This window comes from Hypoxylon trugodes, assembly GCF_022578975.1.
Source record: "Hypoxylon trugodes strain CBS 135444 unplaced genomic scaffold F4822scaffold_8, whole genome shotgun sequence".
NCBI classification, from domain to species: domain Eukaryota; kingdom Fungi; phylum Ascomycota; class Sordariomycetes; order Xylariales; family Hypoxylaceae; genus Hypoxylon; species Hypoxylon trugodes.
The window spans coordinates 1,805,774-1,822,921 of NW_026250023.1; the positions used below are offsets into that span (position 1 = coordinate 1,805,774).

At 46.9% G+C, this 17,148-nt stretch overlaps 7 protein-coding genes across 7 annotated transcripts; 4 read left to right on the forward strand and 3 right to left on the reverse strand.

The window, feature by feature from the left end:
• Nucleotides 1-92: 92 nt before the first annotated feature.
• Nucleotides 93-3,418, reverse strand: F4822DRAFT_351369 (uncharacterized protein). Its single transcript, XM_051455965.1, has 3 exons — nt 3,132-3,418; nt 2,794-3,071; nt 93-2,739 (listed from the first exon to the last, which is right to left on the reverse strand). The coding sequence occupies exons 1-3, from the start codon at nt 3,181-3,183 to the stop codon at nt 529-531; spliced, it is 2,541 nt and encodes an 846-aa protein (XP_051311463.1). The 5' UTR covers nt 3,184-3,418; the 3' UTR covers nt 93-528.
• Nucleotides 3,419-3,653: 235 nt separating this feature from the next.
• On the forward strand, nt 3,654-4,052 carry F4822DRAFT_432544 (uncharacterized protein; the record flags this gene model as incomplete). Its single annotated transcript, XM_051461670.1, has 1 exon — nt 3,654-4,052. The coding sequence occupies one exon, from the start codon at nt 3,654-3,656 to the stop codon at nt 4,050-4,052; it is 399 nt and encodes a 132-aa protein (XP_051311464.1).
• A 548-nt stretch (nt 4,053-4,600) lies between these two features.
• On the forward strand, nt 4,601-6,777 carry F4822DRAFT_351445 (prenylcysteine oxidase). The gene is made up of 3 exons (XM_051455967.1): nt 4,601-4,767; nt 4,941-5,557; nt 5,610-6,777. The coding sequence occupies exons 1-3, from the start codon at nt 4,659-4,661 to the stop codon at nt 6,609-6,611; spliced, it is 1,728 nt and encodes a 575-aa protein (XP_051311465.1). The 5' UTR covers nt 4,601-4,658; the 3' UTR covers nt 6,612-6,777.
• F4822DRAFT_351390 (uncharacterized protein) lies at nt 6,665-10,693 on the reverse strand. The gene is made up of 10 exons (XM_051455966.1): nt 10,638-10,693; nt 9,377-10,568; nt 9,316-9,324; nt 9,068-9,263; nt 8,975-9,018; nt 8,145-8,915; nt 7,594-8,091; nt 7,407-7,538; nt 7,266-7,359; nt 6,665-7,212 (listed from the first exon to the last, which is right to left on the reverse strand). The coding sequence occupies exons 2-10, from the start codon at nt 10,001-10,003 to the stop codon at nt 6,719-6,721; spliced, it is 2,865 nt and encodes a 954-aa protein (XP_051311466.1). The 5' UTR covers nt 10,004-10,568; nt 10,638-10,693; the 3' UTR covers nt 6,665-6,718.
• Nucleotides 10,694-11,452: 759 nt separating this feature from the next.
• Nucleotides 11,453-12,976, forward strand: F4822DRAFT_413916 (galactose oxidase). Its single transcript, XM_051459083.1, has one exon. It carries the CDS (start codon nt 11,833-11,835, stop codon nt 12,871-12,873), a length of 1,041 nt encoding a protein of 346 aa, XP_051311467.1. The 5' UTR covers nt 11,453-11,832; the 3' UTR covers nt 12,874-12,976.
• Nucleotides 12,977-12,988: 12 nt separating this feature from the next.
• Nucleotides 12,989-13,932, reverse strand: F4822DRAFT_445595 (ankyrin repeat-containing domain protein; the record flags this gene model as incomplete). Its single annotated transcript, XM_051463396.1, has 1 exon — nt 12,989-13,932. The coding sequence occupies one exon, from the start codon at nt 13,930-13,932 to the stop codon at nt 13,141-13,143; it is 792 nt and encodes a 263-aa protein (XP_051311468.1). The 3' UTR covers nt 12,989-13,140.
• Nucleotides 13,933-14,658: 726 nt separating this feature from the next.
• F4822DRAFT_432549 (peptidase S8 and S53) lies at nt 14,659-16,966 on the forward strand (the record flags this gene model as incomplete). The annotated part of the gene is made up of 3 exons (XM_051461671.1): nt 14,659-14,674; nt 14,741-14,907; nt 15,038-16,966. 3 exons carry the CDS (start codon nt 14,659-14,661, stop codon nt 16,964-16,966), a joined length of 2,112 nt encoding a protein of 703 aa, XP_051311469.1.
• Between the last annotated feature and the right edge of the window lie 182 nt (nt 16,967-17,148).

Here is a 17,148-nt window from a genome sequence, read left to right on the forward strand (position 1 = left end):
ATCCATCTTGAACTTTTTTTTCTGCAGCCTTACACATCGTTATGCATTTTATGAAAGCATTGTGTACATTTATCATTATATAATGTATTTAAGTGGATCTCATCACGGGAATTATGTATGCATAACTTAATTCATTTTGCTCATGTATAAGAACCTCTTCAATGTAACTTCCCTTCTAAACTCGATGATATATCCAAGTAATAATAGCTCTCGCGACTAAGAGAGTTCTATTTAAATATGTTTTGTGATCGGTTCTCGCCTGTTGGGTAAGTATCTCGGCTACACACATAACTACATATGTACTACTCGAAATCTCAAGTTTTGCGCAATAACCTTATCGCGTACCTCAAGGAAGTAGGAATATCAACTGACACTTAATAAGAACTTGCTTTTAAATAATTCAGATCGAGTATTTTTATGGGTAAAGCATAAGTATCCGTCGTCAAGGAAATAATCAAAGCGCCGTGAAGTTAGGGGGTAATCCTTATGTGAGCCAACTTCAACACCGGAAAACTCGTGAGGCTCACATCATCGGAATCTTAAGTCCCCAAACCTATCCCGAAGATAGTTCAACCCGATATCCCTATGCACCTTGTTCATGTGGTCATAGCAATCATCAGAGACCTTAAAAGTCTCTAAGCACGCCCAGCAAATATGCGCACCGCAGTGACAAACCATATGATTGCATCCGGCGATCTTGTCGAGAGGCGTAGAACACTTGGGGCAATCTTTAATGTTCTGTTCCTTCTTGTATCGATTCAGAGCTTCGTATCCGCCGCTAGACACGTCTTTATATTCCGCGCAAGTCATTTCTCCGTGCTGAGCATGGCATGCGATACAGACAGGTGTAAGGCAGTTAGGACAGGTATGCATTCTGGGGGTTGGGCCGGTGCGATAGATATATCCGCAATCAACCGATGGGCATTGCTTAAATGACTGCGGATGAGTTCGGATGTAAGAAGCGAGGGATTGCTCTAGTAGCTCTTCAAACGCCGCCGATGGAAGATGCTCCTGTATTTCCGAGAGACGGAGCGCTTCGCCACAGATTCCGGATTCTCCAATGCATTCAAGTCTGGTGGTCTCGTTCTGTGCGATAGCTGACACGCAGTAGTTTTCGAAGCAGTCCAGACAATAGACGTGACTACAATGCGTCTCAATCGGATCCTCCGCTTCAATGTAGCAGAACGAACAATCCTGCTTTTCCGAGCTCTTAATCGATTCTTTCCGCGGTGCGTTTCTGTCTTTCATTATAGATAATGCCATCTCATAGTCTACGAGACTGCCAATGATAAGAATGCGTTTATAAGTCGGCGCGATCTCAAGATTGGCCTTATTAGAACCAACCCCGTTTTTGATCCTCGCGAATCCGCCCCGGAGCGCCCAAGACAATTCATCAGCGCCGAGATCAATGCTGAACGTCTCGGAACCCTCATCCTTGAGGAGGTTGGCAATTGCGGCTTGGCCCTCCTCGCATTTTTTCTGGGTTCCGTATAGTCGAAGTTGTGATTTGGCCTTACTCCGAATGATGAGTATTCCGAGCTGTTGTTCTAGCTGCTTTAGTCGCTCCAAGAGGATCCCATTTCCACGCAAGGCCGGATGCCAAAGTACGGTAGATCCATCCCTGGCGACTATGCCGGATAAAATTCTCGAGATATCATCCTTCGCACCCACGACTCCCTTAACGTCCTCTCCCTCTACCTTCATAACGCGATACCACTTCGGCGGGATGGAATTCTCGTATAGAGTGAAATATAAGTGCGAATCCTTCCAGGCCCTAATTCTAGCCTTGATCTGAGGTTGGACGGCTTCGCAAATGTTTGCGTGGACCTTGAACTTCGCCGTATAAACCAACTGGACGGTAAGCTTAGCGGCCTTGTGGAAGGGAAGTGCTGAGTAATTGAGGGTTCGAGCTGCCGTCCTAGCGTCTTCCTCATTGTGAAATCGTGCGCTTGCTTTCGCACGTTTACCAGTGGTATCAAGGGTAAACTCCGACCATTCAACGGGGCCGACCGAGGTAAAAAGTGACTGAATCGTGGCAGAACACGTCTCAGTGTCAGCAGTATACGAGGGTTTTCCGAGCTCTATGTGACGTGGTTTATCTGCTTGTTTATATATCGACTGTGAGATATCGGATTCTGCGACGGATGCCGGCACTTCTGTCAAACATACAGTCCAAGGAAGTGGGTTAAAACGCCCTTCTCTCCCACTTGGAGAGCCACATTGTACCTTTTGTTTCAATAATGTATATGTACCATCTTTAAATCGTTTTGCCACACGTTCAGAAATCTCACGATTTCCAAAATTTAGCCAAACTGTTCTGGTGGGTTTATGCCAGGAGAGGTGTACTTTTCTGCAATCCACGCGAAGAGTATTCGAATCTGACGATATAGGTGTCTCCACTACAGTAGCTGTTGGCCGTGATCCTTGCGTTTGGTTCTGGGGGCCAAGCTTTTGGCCAACTAGCTTGACAAATTCAGGGTCGTTAACTTTCACATGAGCGCTCCAAAGGCCTTGTGCGTTAGTAACCCGAACCTCGAGCTCGGCCGATGTGCGAAGGCCATGAGAATGAAGAAGAGCTAACACAGAATCCCGCGTACTATTAGGGGGTAGATGATTGATTTGGATAGTTAGGGAATCAGATGATAAAGTAATTGATTTGACAGCTGCACCGGCTTCGAAATGAACCAAAGCGCCATTTATGGTACGAGTAGCATTCTCTTGCATGGGAGACTTGGCGAGCTACAACAATGTTTAGCGACGAAACCAAAGCAAGTAGTTTCTTGGAACTCGTACATTGGGTTCGCTTGGGATTAGAGTCTTAGACGCAGGATCATTCTCGTGAAGGTATGGGCAAGCATTACCATTCCGACATAAGCCGCGTTCGAAAAATCGGCACTTTACTCGAGATCGGGAGTCGTTGGGCTTCAGCAAAAATTCCCCGCCATATCCATGTTGTCCCCTAGTCGGCGCAAAGCTAAAAGCCGCTGGATTCATCCTCTGTTCAGCCATGATGTCGCATAGTGACAATGCCAGAGACTCGGGATCACCGCCAATTGTGTAGGTTACTGGAACTAAATTTTTATATTAGTATTGAAGGTGCGGGGATAAGGCACTGACGTTAGGGGCTGTACTGTCGTCGATATATATTGGGTGCATCTTGTGGTGACACTGCAGGACTCCCATAGCCAGTCATCACAGTCGTAGACAGGTACAGGACCGTTCACCGGACTCACTGGATGAATAAAATAATAAAATAATTGACATGTCAGTTAAGCCCCACAGTTGAATGGAGGGCCACGGGCAGCTGCATCTTGCCGTATAAGTGTAGGTACGTGCCCGGAAAAGGGGTGGGTTTATCAATTATATCATCGTAGTCCTGAAGGTTATAGGCTGCTTCACCTCGTAGTCCATCGAAAAAGAAACAGGCGTCGCCATAATGGACCGAGGCCTCGCTAGGCCGAATAACCGTATTCGGGTATTGGTGAACAAGGAAGATGAATTTCTTGACTTGCACTAATTGATGAGTATTAATATCAGTAGACCCGGCAAAGTACCTCCTATGCACTTGTACGACGACTAATTTTCGAATCGACTATTCGTACGCCAAGTTGCATTTGGGCTCAATATTCTATGATATCTGGTAGACGCAACGGATGAGAATAACGAAATCTGAGCATTCCCCGGCAGTCGTATCAGCCACGTCGCCCGACATTTACAGCCCCGAGAGCACCGTCCCCGTCGAAGGCCCAGCCGGAACAGTCTTTATCTCGGACGGTAGGCTGTGGCACGCTACGGGACCTTACTCAGACCTTGCGAGCGAGAATCCTGTCATCATATTCTTCCTCATACGTAGTTTTGTTAGACAGGAAGATAATATCTTCTTACAGCCGCGGTCTGAGATTAAAGCTAAAATGTCGGACCGAGTGAAGAGGATGCTGGGGTTTTGCGCAAACGGTTTATTGGGCGGTGTTGGGGGAATAATTGCGGATGGGACCTACGTTAAGAGAGTTGAGAACCCCGTCGGATCTATCCGAAAATCCGCTGTCGTGTAAGCACGGCAGGGGTCGTGGAGGAAAGGAGTATCCGTGTTCGTCTAATGGTGTGAATTCAATGATTCGATTTTTTCTCTCCCATTGGATACTTCCCTTTGGGTAGTCATGGGTTATTCGCTACCCATAGCGAATTTGAAGTCCGATGCATTGCGAGCCTGGAAACGGTCTTTACTTACCTGAGTAGGTATTATTGAACATTTTCGTTTTAAACCTCGCAATCTCTAGGTGATTGAAACACTGAACATCGTATTAATATGCTTATATTAACTTCGGAGTGTCATCTCCAAGGATTGAAAGAGACGAATGAGAGATTACGGATGAAGTTGAAAAAAATATGTGAAAGTTTAAAAATGAAGGAGAGAGTTGGAAATAATTGAGAGGATGGGGATGGGGAGGAAGTCTAAAGTCCGATACGCCTTAGTACATGTCCGACATTAGTATGCATGAAATGGTGTTATGTCTCGGCCGGGGTCCTATATATGATATAAGAATGTGGCTTGTGCTTAACTCATCAGCTCATCTCGTCACGTCAATCCGTCAGCCTGCTTCCTATTCCCGTTTCTATTCTCTTCATCATTAATATGTCAACTACATAAAATATCAACAATGTATTTGATGCGGGCATCTCAGTTGGCATGGTTTTTATCAGTATTTCCTATCGCACAATGTGATTTTCTTGAAGAGACGCCGAAAGTCAAGCAAGTTGCCATCATTGGTTAGTTGAATTCACTACATACACTTTCGGATAGATCCGAAATGAGATGCTTAACTCATGCCTCACGTTATAATACCATCTTAACACAGATCTTGTATAACTCCAAACGCATAATCCAATGACACAACTTCATATATGCCGAATATTACAAATTATTCTAATGAGTTAAATAGGCGCTGGAGCCGCTGGTTCTTCTACAGCTTACCATCTACGCAAGTATGCCGCACAGGACGGTGTTGCAGATGTCAACATCACCATATTCGAGAAGACCAACCATATCGGCGGTCGAACTCTCACGGTAGACGTCTATGATGATCCTCTCAACCCAGTCGAATTAGGCGCCTCAATATTCGTCGAGGTCAATTACATCCTCTACAACGCGACCAGAGATTTCAACTTGCCTCTCACCGACCCGGGCACGGATGAAAATGGTTTGCTTGGTGTATGGGATGGCGAGAACTTCGTCTATACGCAAGACTCGGAGTCATGGGGTTGGTGGAATCTTGCCAAACTCTTTTGGAAATACGGATCTGCACCGTATTATACACATCGGCTTGTCCAGGACACCGTTGGGACGTTTCTCAAGCTCTACCAGGCCCCATATTTCCCCTTCAGGTCACTCTCCACTAGGGCTTTTGAGCTTGGCCTTGTTAGGGTAACTGGCTTGACTGGGCAACAGTTCCTAGCGGAAAACAAGTTGGACGGTCCGTTTGCTCATGACATTGTACAAGCTAGTACGCGTGTCAATTATGCGTCAAATTTGCAGTACATACATGGCCTAGGAACTATGGTCAGTCCTGATAATACCAATCTTAACCGAACGGTACTAATATCCATTTTAGGTTGCTATGGCTCCCGAAGGCGCCGTTGCCGTGGCCGGTGGTAATTGGCAGATATTCTCGAAGATGGTCGCAGATTCCCAGGCTCATGTCTCATTGAATACTACCGTAACTGCAATCACCAAGGAATCAAGCCCAGGCTCAGAGTCAAAGTCTCCAAAGTACCAAATCAAAACCAAAGCAACCGGTTCCACTGCAGATGAGGACGAAACGTATCCCGTGACTTTTGACAAGGTCGTCATCGCAGCACCGTACCAATTCAGCGGCATCAGCCACGACGACGATGTCATCGCACACCCTGTTGATTCAATTCCCTACGTTACTCTTCACGTAACACTCTTCGCCAGCCCATATCGCTTTAGTCCGGAATTCTTCGGCCTTGAGCCTACCTCCAAGGTACCCATTTCCGTGCTCACGACGTTAGGAGAGGATGAAGAAGCCAAACCGGGATCCGAGGGGGCTGGTAACGCGGGTTTCTTCTCCGCGACACTGGTAAAAGTAGTAACGAACTCAAAAACGAACAATACCGAATACGTCTACAAAATCTTCTCTCCGGATAAGGTGACTCCTGAGTTCCTGTCCCGACTACTTGGTGTACAAATACCGGAAACATTTACTCGATCAGACCCTTCCACTGAAGGCAAGGATACCAACGCGAATGAGAAGACCGTCGTCGATCCAATATCGTGGTACCACCCCACTGTCTTCCACCCCTACCCGCAAAAGTTCCCACGCGTCACGTTCCAAGACCCTATTCTCGGTGACGGGCTGTACTACACATCCGGCATCGAAAGCTTCATCTCCACGATGGAGACAAGCGCGCTAATGGGTATGAACGTCGCGCGACTAATTGCGGACGAGAACATACGCGACTATATGAGAGATGAACTAGGTATCCCTATTGTAGATGATAAGGACCAAGAAACTGAAGATCCTCGGATACGATTAAAGGAGGCGAGGCCCCAAAATTGCAATCGCCCATTCGACCCTATAGATGAGCTCTAGGAAATTACTTTTGGAATTGATGCTAGTTTAGTGTATATGTTGGCAATGAAAATTGATACCATTACAGCTCGCCTCCTTTCCTTGCAATGCAATCATTGATTTCCAGTTTATACGCTGTCTCCATTTATCGCAATACCCGGGCGACGCCTAGATTTCATCCGATGCATCCAAGATTGCCAAACTTCTTGCATTTTGGCAGCTTGGGAATGGCCGTTAGTATCTCCATTGCTGCTTGCAGCCCTCGGCTCCCTAACGGGTAGACTCCCGTTGGTCGGCATGAATCCCGACGAATTGTCCGAGTCGCCACTACTATTATTATGCACTTTTTCGGATGTATCCGAACCATTTTTACACTGCGCCTTTTCGCGCTTGTGCTCGAGGTGTGCATTTCTGGAGTTCCGCTTTCGTCGGTCGGACCAGTCGATTATGTTGCGATAGAGCACCTTGCTTGATAGGCCACTATCGAGCCACATATTATAAAGGCCAAATCGTACCAAGAATTCCGTCATCATCCACTTCGAGAGGTAGAATAGGCCGGCACGAATCCAACTACCAAAGGCAATGACCAAACTAAAGATAATCACACCAGCAGATATCGAGACTGCAGAGACGATATTAACGATTGAATATTATGTTAGAACAGGACTTTCTTACACATGTACACGAACTCCGTGTTAATAGACCAGGTGTCGCTAGTGATTTCAATGTTGTTCATTCCGAAGACACTCGACATGAACGAGAGTGGAAGCTAACCATCGTTAATACGCAAACCGGAAAATATGGGATAAATCTTACGAAAACTATCGTCACGAGTGTGAACATCATAATTGACCGGCCTTGCCGTATGGTCTCTTCCGACTGCTTCACAGCCTGCCATGCCTGGACGACACTAGCCTGCTGCTGTTTCAATTCGAGTAAGTCCTTAACCTGGATTTTTTGGTCAGCTTCTCATACCCTCAGCGACTTTTGTACGGGCACTTACGCTTTGAGCAGTATCAATAGCGCTAGCGCGCAACTCCTCAAGTTCTTCAATCCGACCCACAACCTCGTCCAACCGCTCATCAGCATTATGCTTGAACCAGTCATAATCATCCCGCCTATTATTCAGAATAGGGTTCTCGACTTCATTATTATATAGGACTTCGAGATCTTTTGGCTTATCCTTGGCTTTGTTCCACAAGTGCCGACCTGTCATCTCTCGCTTCTTGCTATCGCCGAACTTTCCAAATGGATCCAGGATATTCTCGGCATTAGCGATGAATTTTGTGAGTATCTTCTTTTGGGTCTTTGTGATGTGCAACATGATATCTAGCTCCTCTATGATATCCTTGATCTCTCGCTCGATCCTACCTTCTGGGTAGATGTCGAGGAGGGGCACATGAAGTTCGGAGGTATCGCCGTTTGCCGTGGAACGGTATACCTTGCTAGCGTCGTCGGTCCAACGCCATAGTCTCTCGAATGCGGCAGTTTGTTTGTGCATCTATTAAACGCATTAGGCCTCCATTATGGCTCGAACATTCAAATGATACTTACGATATTGCCAATAGCCTTCGAAAACGCATCAATTACCTGCGGCTGGCGATCTACCGCCTTCGTCCGGTCGAAGAATGTATTGGAACATTCGTTAATGATAATTAGAGCTAGATCGAAGACGGTGCGTATCTGGTCGGGGCCACTATTCTGAAGACGAACTCTGATTGACTTGTGAATAGCCGATGTGTCCTGTTTGTTAGCCCCATATCGCTTTGGGAAGCAGGTAATGATGGTTTTCCCGTCAAGAATCCACATCCAGAGTTGATCGACCATAACCACGCGCGATAGCTTCTTGATGTTTCTATCACACTCTTGGCATCGTTCTCCAGGCTTAAATTCCTTGTGATCTTCCCATCCATTTTGAAGATGGTACTTATGAAAGTCTTCGGGCTTAGTCGTGGTTCCGCGATATACGACTTGGTCTCTATCGCGCTTCCTAGTCGAGTTGAGCGTCCAGTGGTAAGCCTGGTCTAGAGTCCGACGTGGATGCAATGGAGGGTCCTTGCCAAGATAGTCGCGAACCAGCCTCTTATCCCTGTAGTTTGACATTCCTTCAAAGAGCCTTGCGGCATCGAGGAGCAACTGGGCTAGGGGATGAACGACAATCACGCGACCCCTATCGTCCATTGGAGGTTTCTCTCGAGCTAAATTCATTTCCTTGAGGAGACCCTTCATCGTGGATATCCTGTCTTTTCCCGCTTTATGGCAATTGTGGATTTCAGTCGCAAATTGTTCTCTTTTCCTTGAGGTATCCCAATGGAGATATGGCATCTAGATTTGAATTTTTATCAGCCAAGAGAACCTCGTGCGCCCGTTACGAATGGACTTACGAATGTTACCATATTCTTCGGGAAATAGTCCGCGTCTTTCGGATCTGTAGCCGTTAGCCTAGAGCCTAACCCGAGCTTGGATGTACAACTTACCTGATGATACGGTTTCGCATAGTGGTCTCATGTGCCTTGCATGTGGTGGGCTATGTTCCTGGCTTCCGTCCAACTGACTATACCAGTATCGTTCTCGGAGTATCATATAAGTTTGAGTCTTATTCTGCCGCTTCAATTCACGTTGAATTCCTCGATAGTCCGGTCTCCCTTCGCCAAAGTATCGACCAATAACGCGCTAGCGTCCGGGATGTCAGCATTGAGTCTGTCGTAACAGATAGAATTCTTACCTCGGCCCACTGCACTCAAGTTAGTCGGTGACTCATAGTGTACAAACAAGGCCTCACTCACGATCATATTATTTGAAGGGATATGGTAATATCCCAAACGGCCATCGGATGTATGTTGTTCAAGGAGGAGATTGTCCTCCTGGTCGAGCAAGTCGCTCAGGGATGTTTTCTGATTTGGAAACTTGCTCCATACCCAGTTGCGTTTCTCCTTCAAGTCTACCCCCTCGCCGTTTTCAAATTGAATAAGGGGTACTCGAATATCTTTTTCCGGTATATAATCTGCAGCCGCGACACTGACCCGCCTCCGAGGCCTTTGGCCTTTATGCTTCCGCCAGACCCCAAGGCTCCGGTTCAGGTTGTCTACTAAATGCTTGTCTTCTTCATCTTGAAAAAGAGTATTGCGAAGGAATTCAATACGCCTTAACTCGCTCTCGCAATCCTCTTTCCAAGATTTCCGCTTTCGCCCCGTTAGCTCCCTAGCCTTTTCAGGGGTATTGCCGAGATTTTTGATTTGGTGTTCGATTTCCTCCTCCCAAATGTCATGGTCATCTTCAAAAAATCTTTCCTGGTCTTGTATTTTAATGCACCCAAGATAGTGAACTAAGTGATCTTTGATATCGCAGCCATGAGGCTCCGCACTTAGACACGTCGCGTTCAAGGAACGATTATCCGCACTGTGATTTTCCATATTGAATATCAGTAAAGGAGTTTAGCGAACGCATGGATGTAGGCGACGGGGGATAGCAAGGAGCTAGGGGCAATAAGACACTTATAAATCACAAAGGCGTTTGGGGGCGAAAATTGTGACCGAAACCCGATTCCACGGGATTTGCTCACCTACTCCTTGGAGGCTCTGCTCGTTCTGTTCTGGGATAGAGGCGAAAAAATCTTTGGTGTAATACGACCTTAGGCGACCGAGCCTCGGTTACATGAACGACAAGACGGCGACCATAATAATCCAGTAATACATGATTACAAGGGGGTTTGGGTAGGTCAGTTCTTCAGCTTTCTGCGGGTAACGTCATTTATTGGGACAGCGAAGCACAGCCTGCATATTAGCTGACAAGCATCGGGATCATGCAGCTAGCAGTGAAGAGCAGCCAATTAATTATCACGTTGGTACAGGGCATCCAAATGCAGCGTAACTAGAACCTGGAGTTTGAGGGGGTTCGTCTCAAAAGGTGATGCATAGGATCGATGATTGCGGCTGAAATGGTTATAGAGAGCTAGGTCAACACCAGAATCAGCATTCACTGGTTCTCATGCGGACATATCAAAATCAGTAACAGATCTTCTCATATAATGGCTATAGTTTAACATACTTAGTAGCTGAAAATATGCAGCAGTGGGCGGATTGATTCGAAAGGGCTCGTATAAGACGTTACCTTAGTTGGTGAGTTCAGGGCCCAAGGGTGATTGGAGGGTATGAGCCATACTTGGCGACCCCCGGAACATTAATCTATTGAGCGAATAGGCGCCATCCTATGGTAGACCTATAACAACCCATTGCTCCCTCCACGGGTAGTTACTGCCCACGTTGATACACCAATCGAAGTATTTATATTAAGTGTTATCGTTCACCAATGTGATACGACATGCAATATCCAGTCAACCCTAATTTCCACGGAAGCAAACGTACGACCATTATGTAATCCGTGTTGAGCGATGCTGTTTCTGAGAGTCATCTCTTGAGCGACCAAGTCATCAGAAACCCTTCACCTCGAGACTCGCGCCGCAGTTTTGATGTTGTAGAACCCATTACCCCCTTACGACGGTCCAATAAGCACAAAATTACCTAACCATTACGCCAAAACACCGTGCGAGTATACAGTGTGATGGCATACTTCACTATACCACTATAATTATAGAGGGGTATGCGCTGTAGGCAGCTGTATCCATAGGGGACTTCAGCGCATACCCTGCTGGAAGATTAGTGGTCATATTCATAGCGCTAACCCCCTTATAAATACAGCGCATATTAGCACCCCACTAAAGTACCCCGTAATCATAGCGTCTATAGCCCTGTAAATTTAGCAGAGATATACACGGTAATCCTCCCCCCTATTTCCTGATGTTAATGTATTGATGACTAAGCACCACGATCCGATCATTCACATTTTTCAACTACCTAGGTACTCTACACAATATGTACAAATAATTGAAGGGTAGGACTTGATGTTATTCACGATTCAATGCGATTCAGCTGAATCCTTTCGCCCAAATTGGGTAAGCTACGGTCCATCCGAAGCGGAGCAGCCGGACGAAAAGGGTAAAAAAGGAAGTTGAGTTAGCGCAAACACATGGGTCGCCGCCAAGAACACAGAAAGAATCAGTGATCTAGAGCCTCCATTCTCATGCGAAGTTCGTATAGTAGAGACCCTGCTCGGCCGAAATGCTGCGCCGCTTCAGGACCCCAATCTTCTTGGTACGCATATAAAATGGATTGATTCGCCTGCGTATTCTCGACATTTTCCCTAGGTGGTGTCCGATGCCAAGAAAATTGAACGATCAGGAGAGATGGAGTTATTCAAAGTATTGTTGATGACATCCTGGGTTGTCACCGCGACGACATCCCCTACTCCGCTAAATCGACGGCTCAGTTCTCGTTGGACCGATCTTCCAAGAGTCGGTGGTGGCCCCATCCAGGAACATAGTGCAGCTGCTACAGATTCTCATCTGTATCTTTTAGGGGGCATGCCCCCTGATGCGAATAATAATGCAACCGCAGTTCCATCAACCAACACGTTCGAAGCTTACTCATTTGAGGAGAAAGTCTGGAAGAGTCTCACTCCGATACCCAAGGCGTTTACTCATATTAACGCCGCCGCTGTCGATGGGAAGATCTATGTGTTAGGCGGGCTCACAGGAGATGGAGAGGGGTTAACCTGGTATCCGGCGGCGGACTGCTTCGTTTATGACCCCGCGACGGGGGCCTGGGAGACTCTACCTTCCATGCCGGAAAAGCAAGGACGCGGGGCTTCAGCCGTTGGCGTGTCCGGTAGCATCGTTTACCTCGCTGGGGGGCTCTGGCGTCTCGAACTATTTCCCAACGGTACGCAAGAGTCGCTTGACATGGTGACAGCTTATGACACAAAAGCGGGGACGTGGACAACACTTCCAAGCCTTCCTGCGCCGCGAGATCATGTCGGAGGTGCGGTCATAAACCGAACATTCTATGTTATCGGTGGCCGGGATCGCGGGGCAGCTAACTTGCGAAACACGACTTGGACTTTAGATCTCGACTCGCCTTCAGATGGGTGGGCCGTCAAAGCCGAAATGCCTACGGCCCGCGGTGGTTTCGCGATGGGAGTTATTGGGGATTACCTAGGGACGTTCGGCGGTCTAGGGAACGAGGATCCTGGTTCGAATGGTGTCTTCAACTCGTCGGAGATATATGATGTTAAAGAGGACTCTTGGTTTAAGTTACCAGCTATGCCACATCCTAGACATGGTAATGTGGCTGCTACTGTGGAAGACCGGATCTATATTCCAGGAGGCGGTATCGCTGGAGGGGCGGCGCCTGTAGACACATTCGACTATTTCGAATTCGGTCCGTAAGACTTCCACGCAGGTACTTATGAAAATACATTAATTGTTCAATGATGCATTGGAATCTACGTACAATATTTCCCTCCTCGATTAAGCCACGCCTCTAAACGACACCCTCTAAATTTCTCTCTAAATCAGTCTTCCTAACATCCAATATGTGGGTAGGCGGTGGTCCTGCGAGCTGGGGCTAGGGGAGCGCCAGATGTAAACCTGATTATCAGTCAATGGTGGTGCAACTCTGCGGTTCGATGCTTTATGGGCCTCAATCAGTAACTCTCATGTGCCTTGGCTGCGGTATCCACGCATTAGCTTGACCAACTTCGTATGTCCCCTGAGTTCAGCTAACTCTATGAATGTGCAGTTGTCGCTCCTATTAGGGACGCGGGAGTTCATGTTGGCCCCCTTATTCAGGAAACATTGGACTATCCTCAGCTGGGCAATTGTGTCCACTGGGTCCCCCGTACTATGAAGTTCCATCACCTGGTAGAGAACCCTAAGTGCGGAGCCACCTACGGCGGCAGTACTCTTTGTAAGCAGTAAGCATAATATATCTTGTATGTCTTTCAGTCTTTGTGGGTCCCCTGTGTTGCTTAACCGGCGGTAGACTAGATCCAACACCTTCTCATCCGCGACGGCGTCGATTTGCACATTGTTTTTCAAAAGGATTTCAACAATGTTGTCCAGGTTCCTCTCTGCCGCCATTCCAAGTGCAGTTAAGTTTGTTTTGCCACTTATATCAGCCCGTGCGCCCGCCTTTAACAGGTTTTGCAGAATGTCTTTGTCTTTTCTTTCTACTGCTAAATGCAGCGCCGTTTGGTCGTTCTTGTCCAGCTCATTTACACCCTCGGCGATTACCTCTTTCGCAATGCGGACACGGTCTGGTTCCGCTTCGGGATTTCGGACTCCCAATAACACCAACACAACCTTACGGTGCCTGTATTTTACAGCTACGTGCAATGCGATTTGCTTATTGTGATTATTTTCATTAATCGCATGGCGGTTTTCCTTGGGTTTATCGCGGATGTCGCTCTCCACAGCAGCTGTCGACTGGCCAGTTGCAGATATCATTGCACCCACCAACAGCTTTGCAATCCCATCTTGAGTATTAATCGCGGCCAAATGGAGCGCGGTATTTTTATATCGGTCTATTATGTTCGTTTCAGCTTTATGCTCGAGTAGTATTTTGACGACCGATTCATGGCCATTCCTCGTTGCTAGATGCAAGGCCGTCTGCCCTTCTTGGTCCTTGAGGTTTATGTAGTTGTCAATCTCACGTAGCTTGTCATCAAACTAATAACTTTCAGTATCTTGGTTCTAGACTACCTTAATATTCTGCAGGTTCTTACGGTAGTTCTTTGGTACACAGGCAATTCCAGCAATTCTGGCGTTCGATCCCAATCACGAAGTGGTTCTCGTGTATCACCCGTCCTCTGACGTTGACATCGATTCTACATACCTATACCTAGGTACCTAGGGGGATAAAGGGTCGAATAGAACTGGCCGTTTATTTGCAAATATAATGTACTAAAGAAATAACGGTATTTTAGAGCTATACTAAATATAGTGTGTAAAAACCTCTTATTCACAGACTATTGGCCAATTTCCTGCTAAAAAATATTTTAAAAGGGTTTTATTTTTTATTTTTTTATTTGTTTTATTCATTACACTAAATAGTTAGCAAACGCTGCAAACAACTCTGCAAATAAGGGGCTTTTCAACTAGCAACGCTTTTATTTTCACCTTTTCATTCTCAAGCTCCTTGATGTGCGACAGAGGAGTCCGATCCCATTAGAAATGTCATCCTTTCAAGGTATTTATACCCAGTTCCTCCTCGGAGATACTATAGAATATAAGTGAACGATCTAACCGCCTATAGAATTGGGAACACAGCTGTTGCAAGCAAGCCAAAATGGGAATGTGACTCGGATTACGGAATTATTGCGCCGTGGCGCCAATCCAGACTTTCAGGACGAGGAAGGAAATACTGCTCTCCATGTAGCAGCGAATTTTGCTGTAGTAGAAGCTCTCACTAGAGGAGTTCAGGTATCTATGCCTTCCCCCGGGAATTCGTATCTCATCGCGATTGCCCTTTTTTTAACCCAATAAGTCAAGTATATCCTTGACTTGATGAGTTGCTGGTATCTGAATCCTCACTAAGTATTTAAATCGACAGGCACGAACTCTTACGATTTACAACGACACCGTTAACTTCAGAAGAGAGCAAGACTTGGATATTGAGTCTAAGTACATTTTAGTGCAGTGTTTAAGACGCCTAGACGCTGGTCAAAAAGAGCGACTATCCGCGTTAGGTCTGGATTTTCGTGAATACATTGCGAAAAACACATATCTCTGCTACAATAAAAAAGACGTGGGGATTCCAAAGATTCTCGATTTTCCATTCGTCAGCCACGTTGACGAGTACAGCACCGAATGCAAACTCCCTCGTGGTTCGAGATACGCCGAGGCAGAAAATCTCTACGAAGTTTCCATACGGTTACACAATAATATCAGCGTTGACGAGGCCGAATTCAAAACTCCCCAGAAACAGATTCGGGAAGCGGCGGAGCTCGGCCCCGAGGATCTTATTCTCCTTCTAGGCGGAAAGGTCCGACTTGCGGTCCGGGGGAAGTTCTTAGAACGCCTAGTCTCGATTGACGAAGTCCGCCGTATTGAACAAGTCGGCAAGCGCGTGCCCGCCGCTCGTCGCGCGCTAGAGATATTGGGAGTTAGTGTCCCGCATGGGCTCGATGTAACAGAAAGAGGTGCTTATAGAGGAGCAGGCCAATTGATTGCCGTTGCGGATACGGGGGTTGACACAACCCATCCAGCTTTCACTGGTCGTATACGTGAAGTTGTTTCGTTGGGACCTGACCAAATAGAAGATAAATCCGGCCACGGAACTCATGTTTGCGCCCTAGCAGTCGGCAACCACCTCGGAGGCGATAGGCCCATGGGGAGCGCTTCACAGGCAGAGTTACTCGTTCAATGCATGGGAAACGAAAGCGAATACGGCCATCTGGAAAATATGCTTCCGGATGCTTATAATTTAGGTGCGCGGGTACATTCGAATTCGTGGGGGACCACCGTGGAAAATAATCAGACTGACCAGGGGACGTTTAATGCGGAGGTGATTGACAAGTTCGTTCGTAAAAATCCCGACATGGTCATTTGCTTCAGCATTGGAAATAATTCGGCTACCGGCAACGTCCCCTTGCTTTTAAGTGATGAGGCATATGAGAAGAATTGTATCACAATTGGTGCCAGTGAAAGCAGTCGACTAAGCAATGGGGATAGGATCATGTACGAGAACACCAATATACCTCTGATTCGTTCACGGCGGGATAATACTAGCCTTTACCGGGTAGCTACGTTTAGCAATCATGGGTATCGGAATACTTGCCGTATTAAACCTGACCTCGTTGCTCCGGGGACGGATATCCTCTCGGCGCGTTCGCAATTTTCCCAGCCTCCATCAGCGGAACGCGACCGTGACCTGTATTGGTGCTATATGAATGGGACTAGTATGGCGACTCCGCTCGTCGCCGGTTGCGCGGCCGCTGTCCGAGAGGCTCTGATTGCAAATAGAACGGGGCGGCCGAGTGCGGCTCTAATTAAAGCCCTACTCATTAACGGCGCTGATTGGCGAAGGCAACGTGAGGCAAACGTCGAGTCAGGATTCGGTCGCGTTAACGTTACGAAATCGCTCCAGATTGCCTGTGGGATGATTGAAACTGGCTTTTGGGAGAGTGGCCTCCGAGATGGGCGGGATGGCGCTTTCTTAAGAACGGTCCGTGTCGGGCCTGGTACGCTGAAGGTAACTCTTGTGTGGATGGACCCGGAAGGGCCTATGATCAGGAACGTACTACTATTAAAGGTCAGAAATTCAGACGGCGAGACTAGACGGGGCTATCATCGATATTGGGACAGAGAAGGGGAAGGCTTTGTTAACAACGTTCAGCAAATCGTATGGGATCTCCGGGAGTCTCAGGATGTAATTATCCGTGTTGCAATGTATGGGGTCAACGATGAGCCATCCGGAAGGCAGTATTTTGCTGTAGTTTATCGATGCGACAGTTCTGCCGCAATGCCTCATGAGACATAAATGTATTAGGATACGAGCAAAAGAAATCATCGATATATCTCGATACTTTTACATTTTTCTTTTCTTTTTCGCTCCTACTCCTCCAACTCCCTCCTCCCGTTTCCCCCCTTCCTTTGGTATTTTTCTAACTTCTCTTCTTTTTTTACAACGATCATATTCTGATATTTAAATCATACCTATTA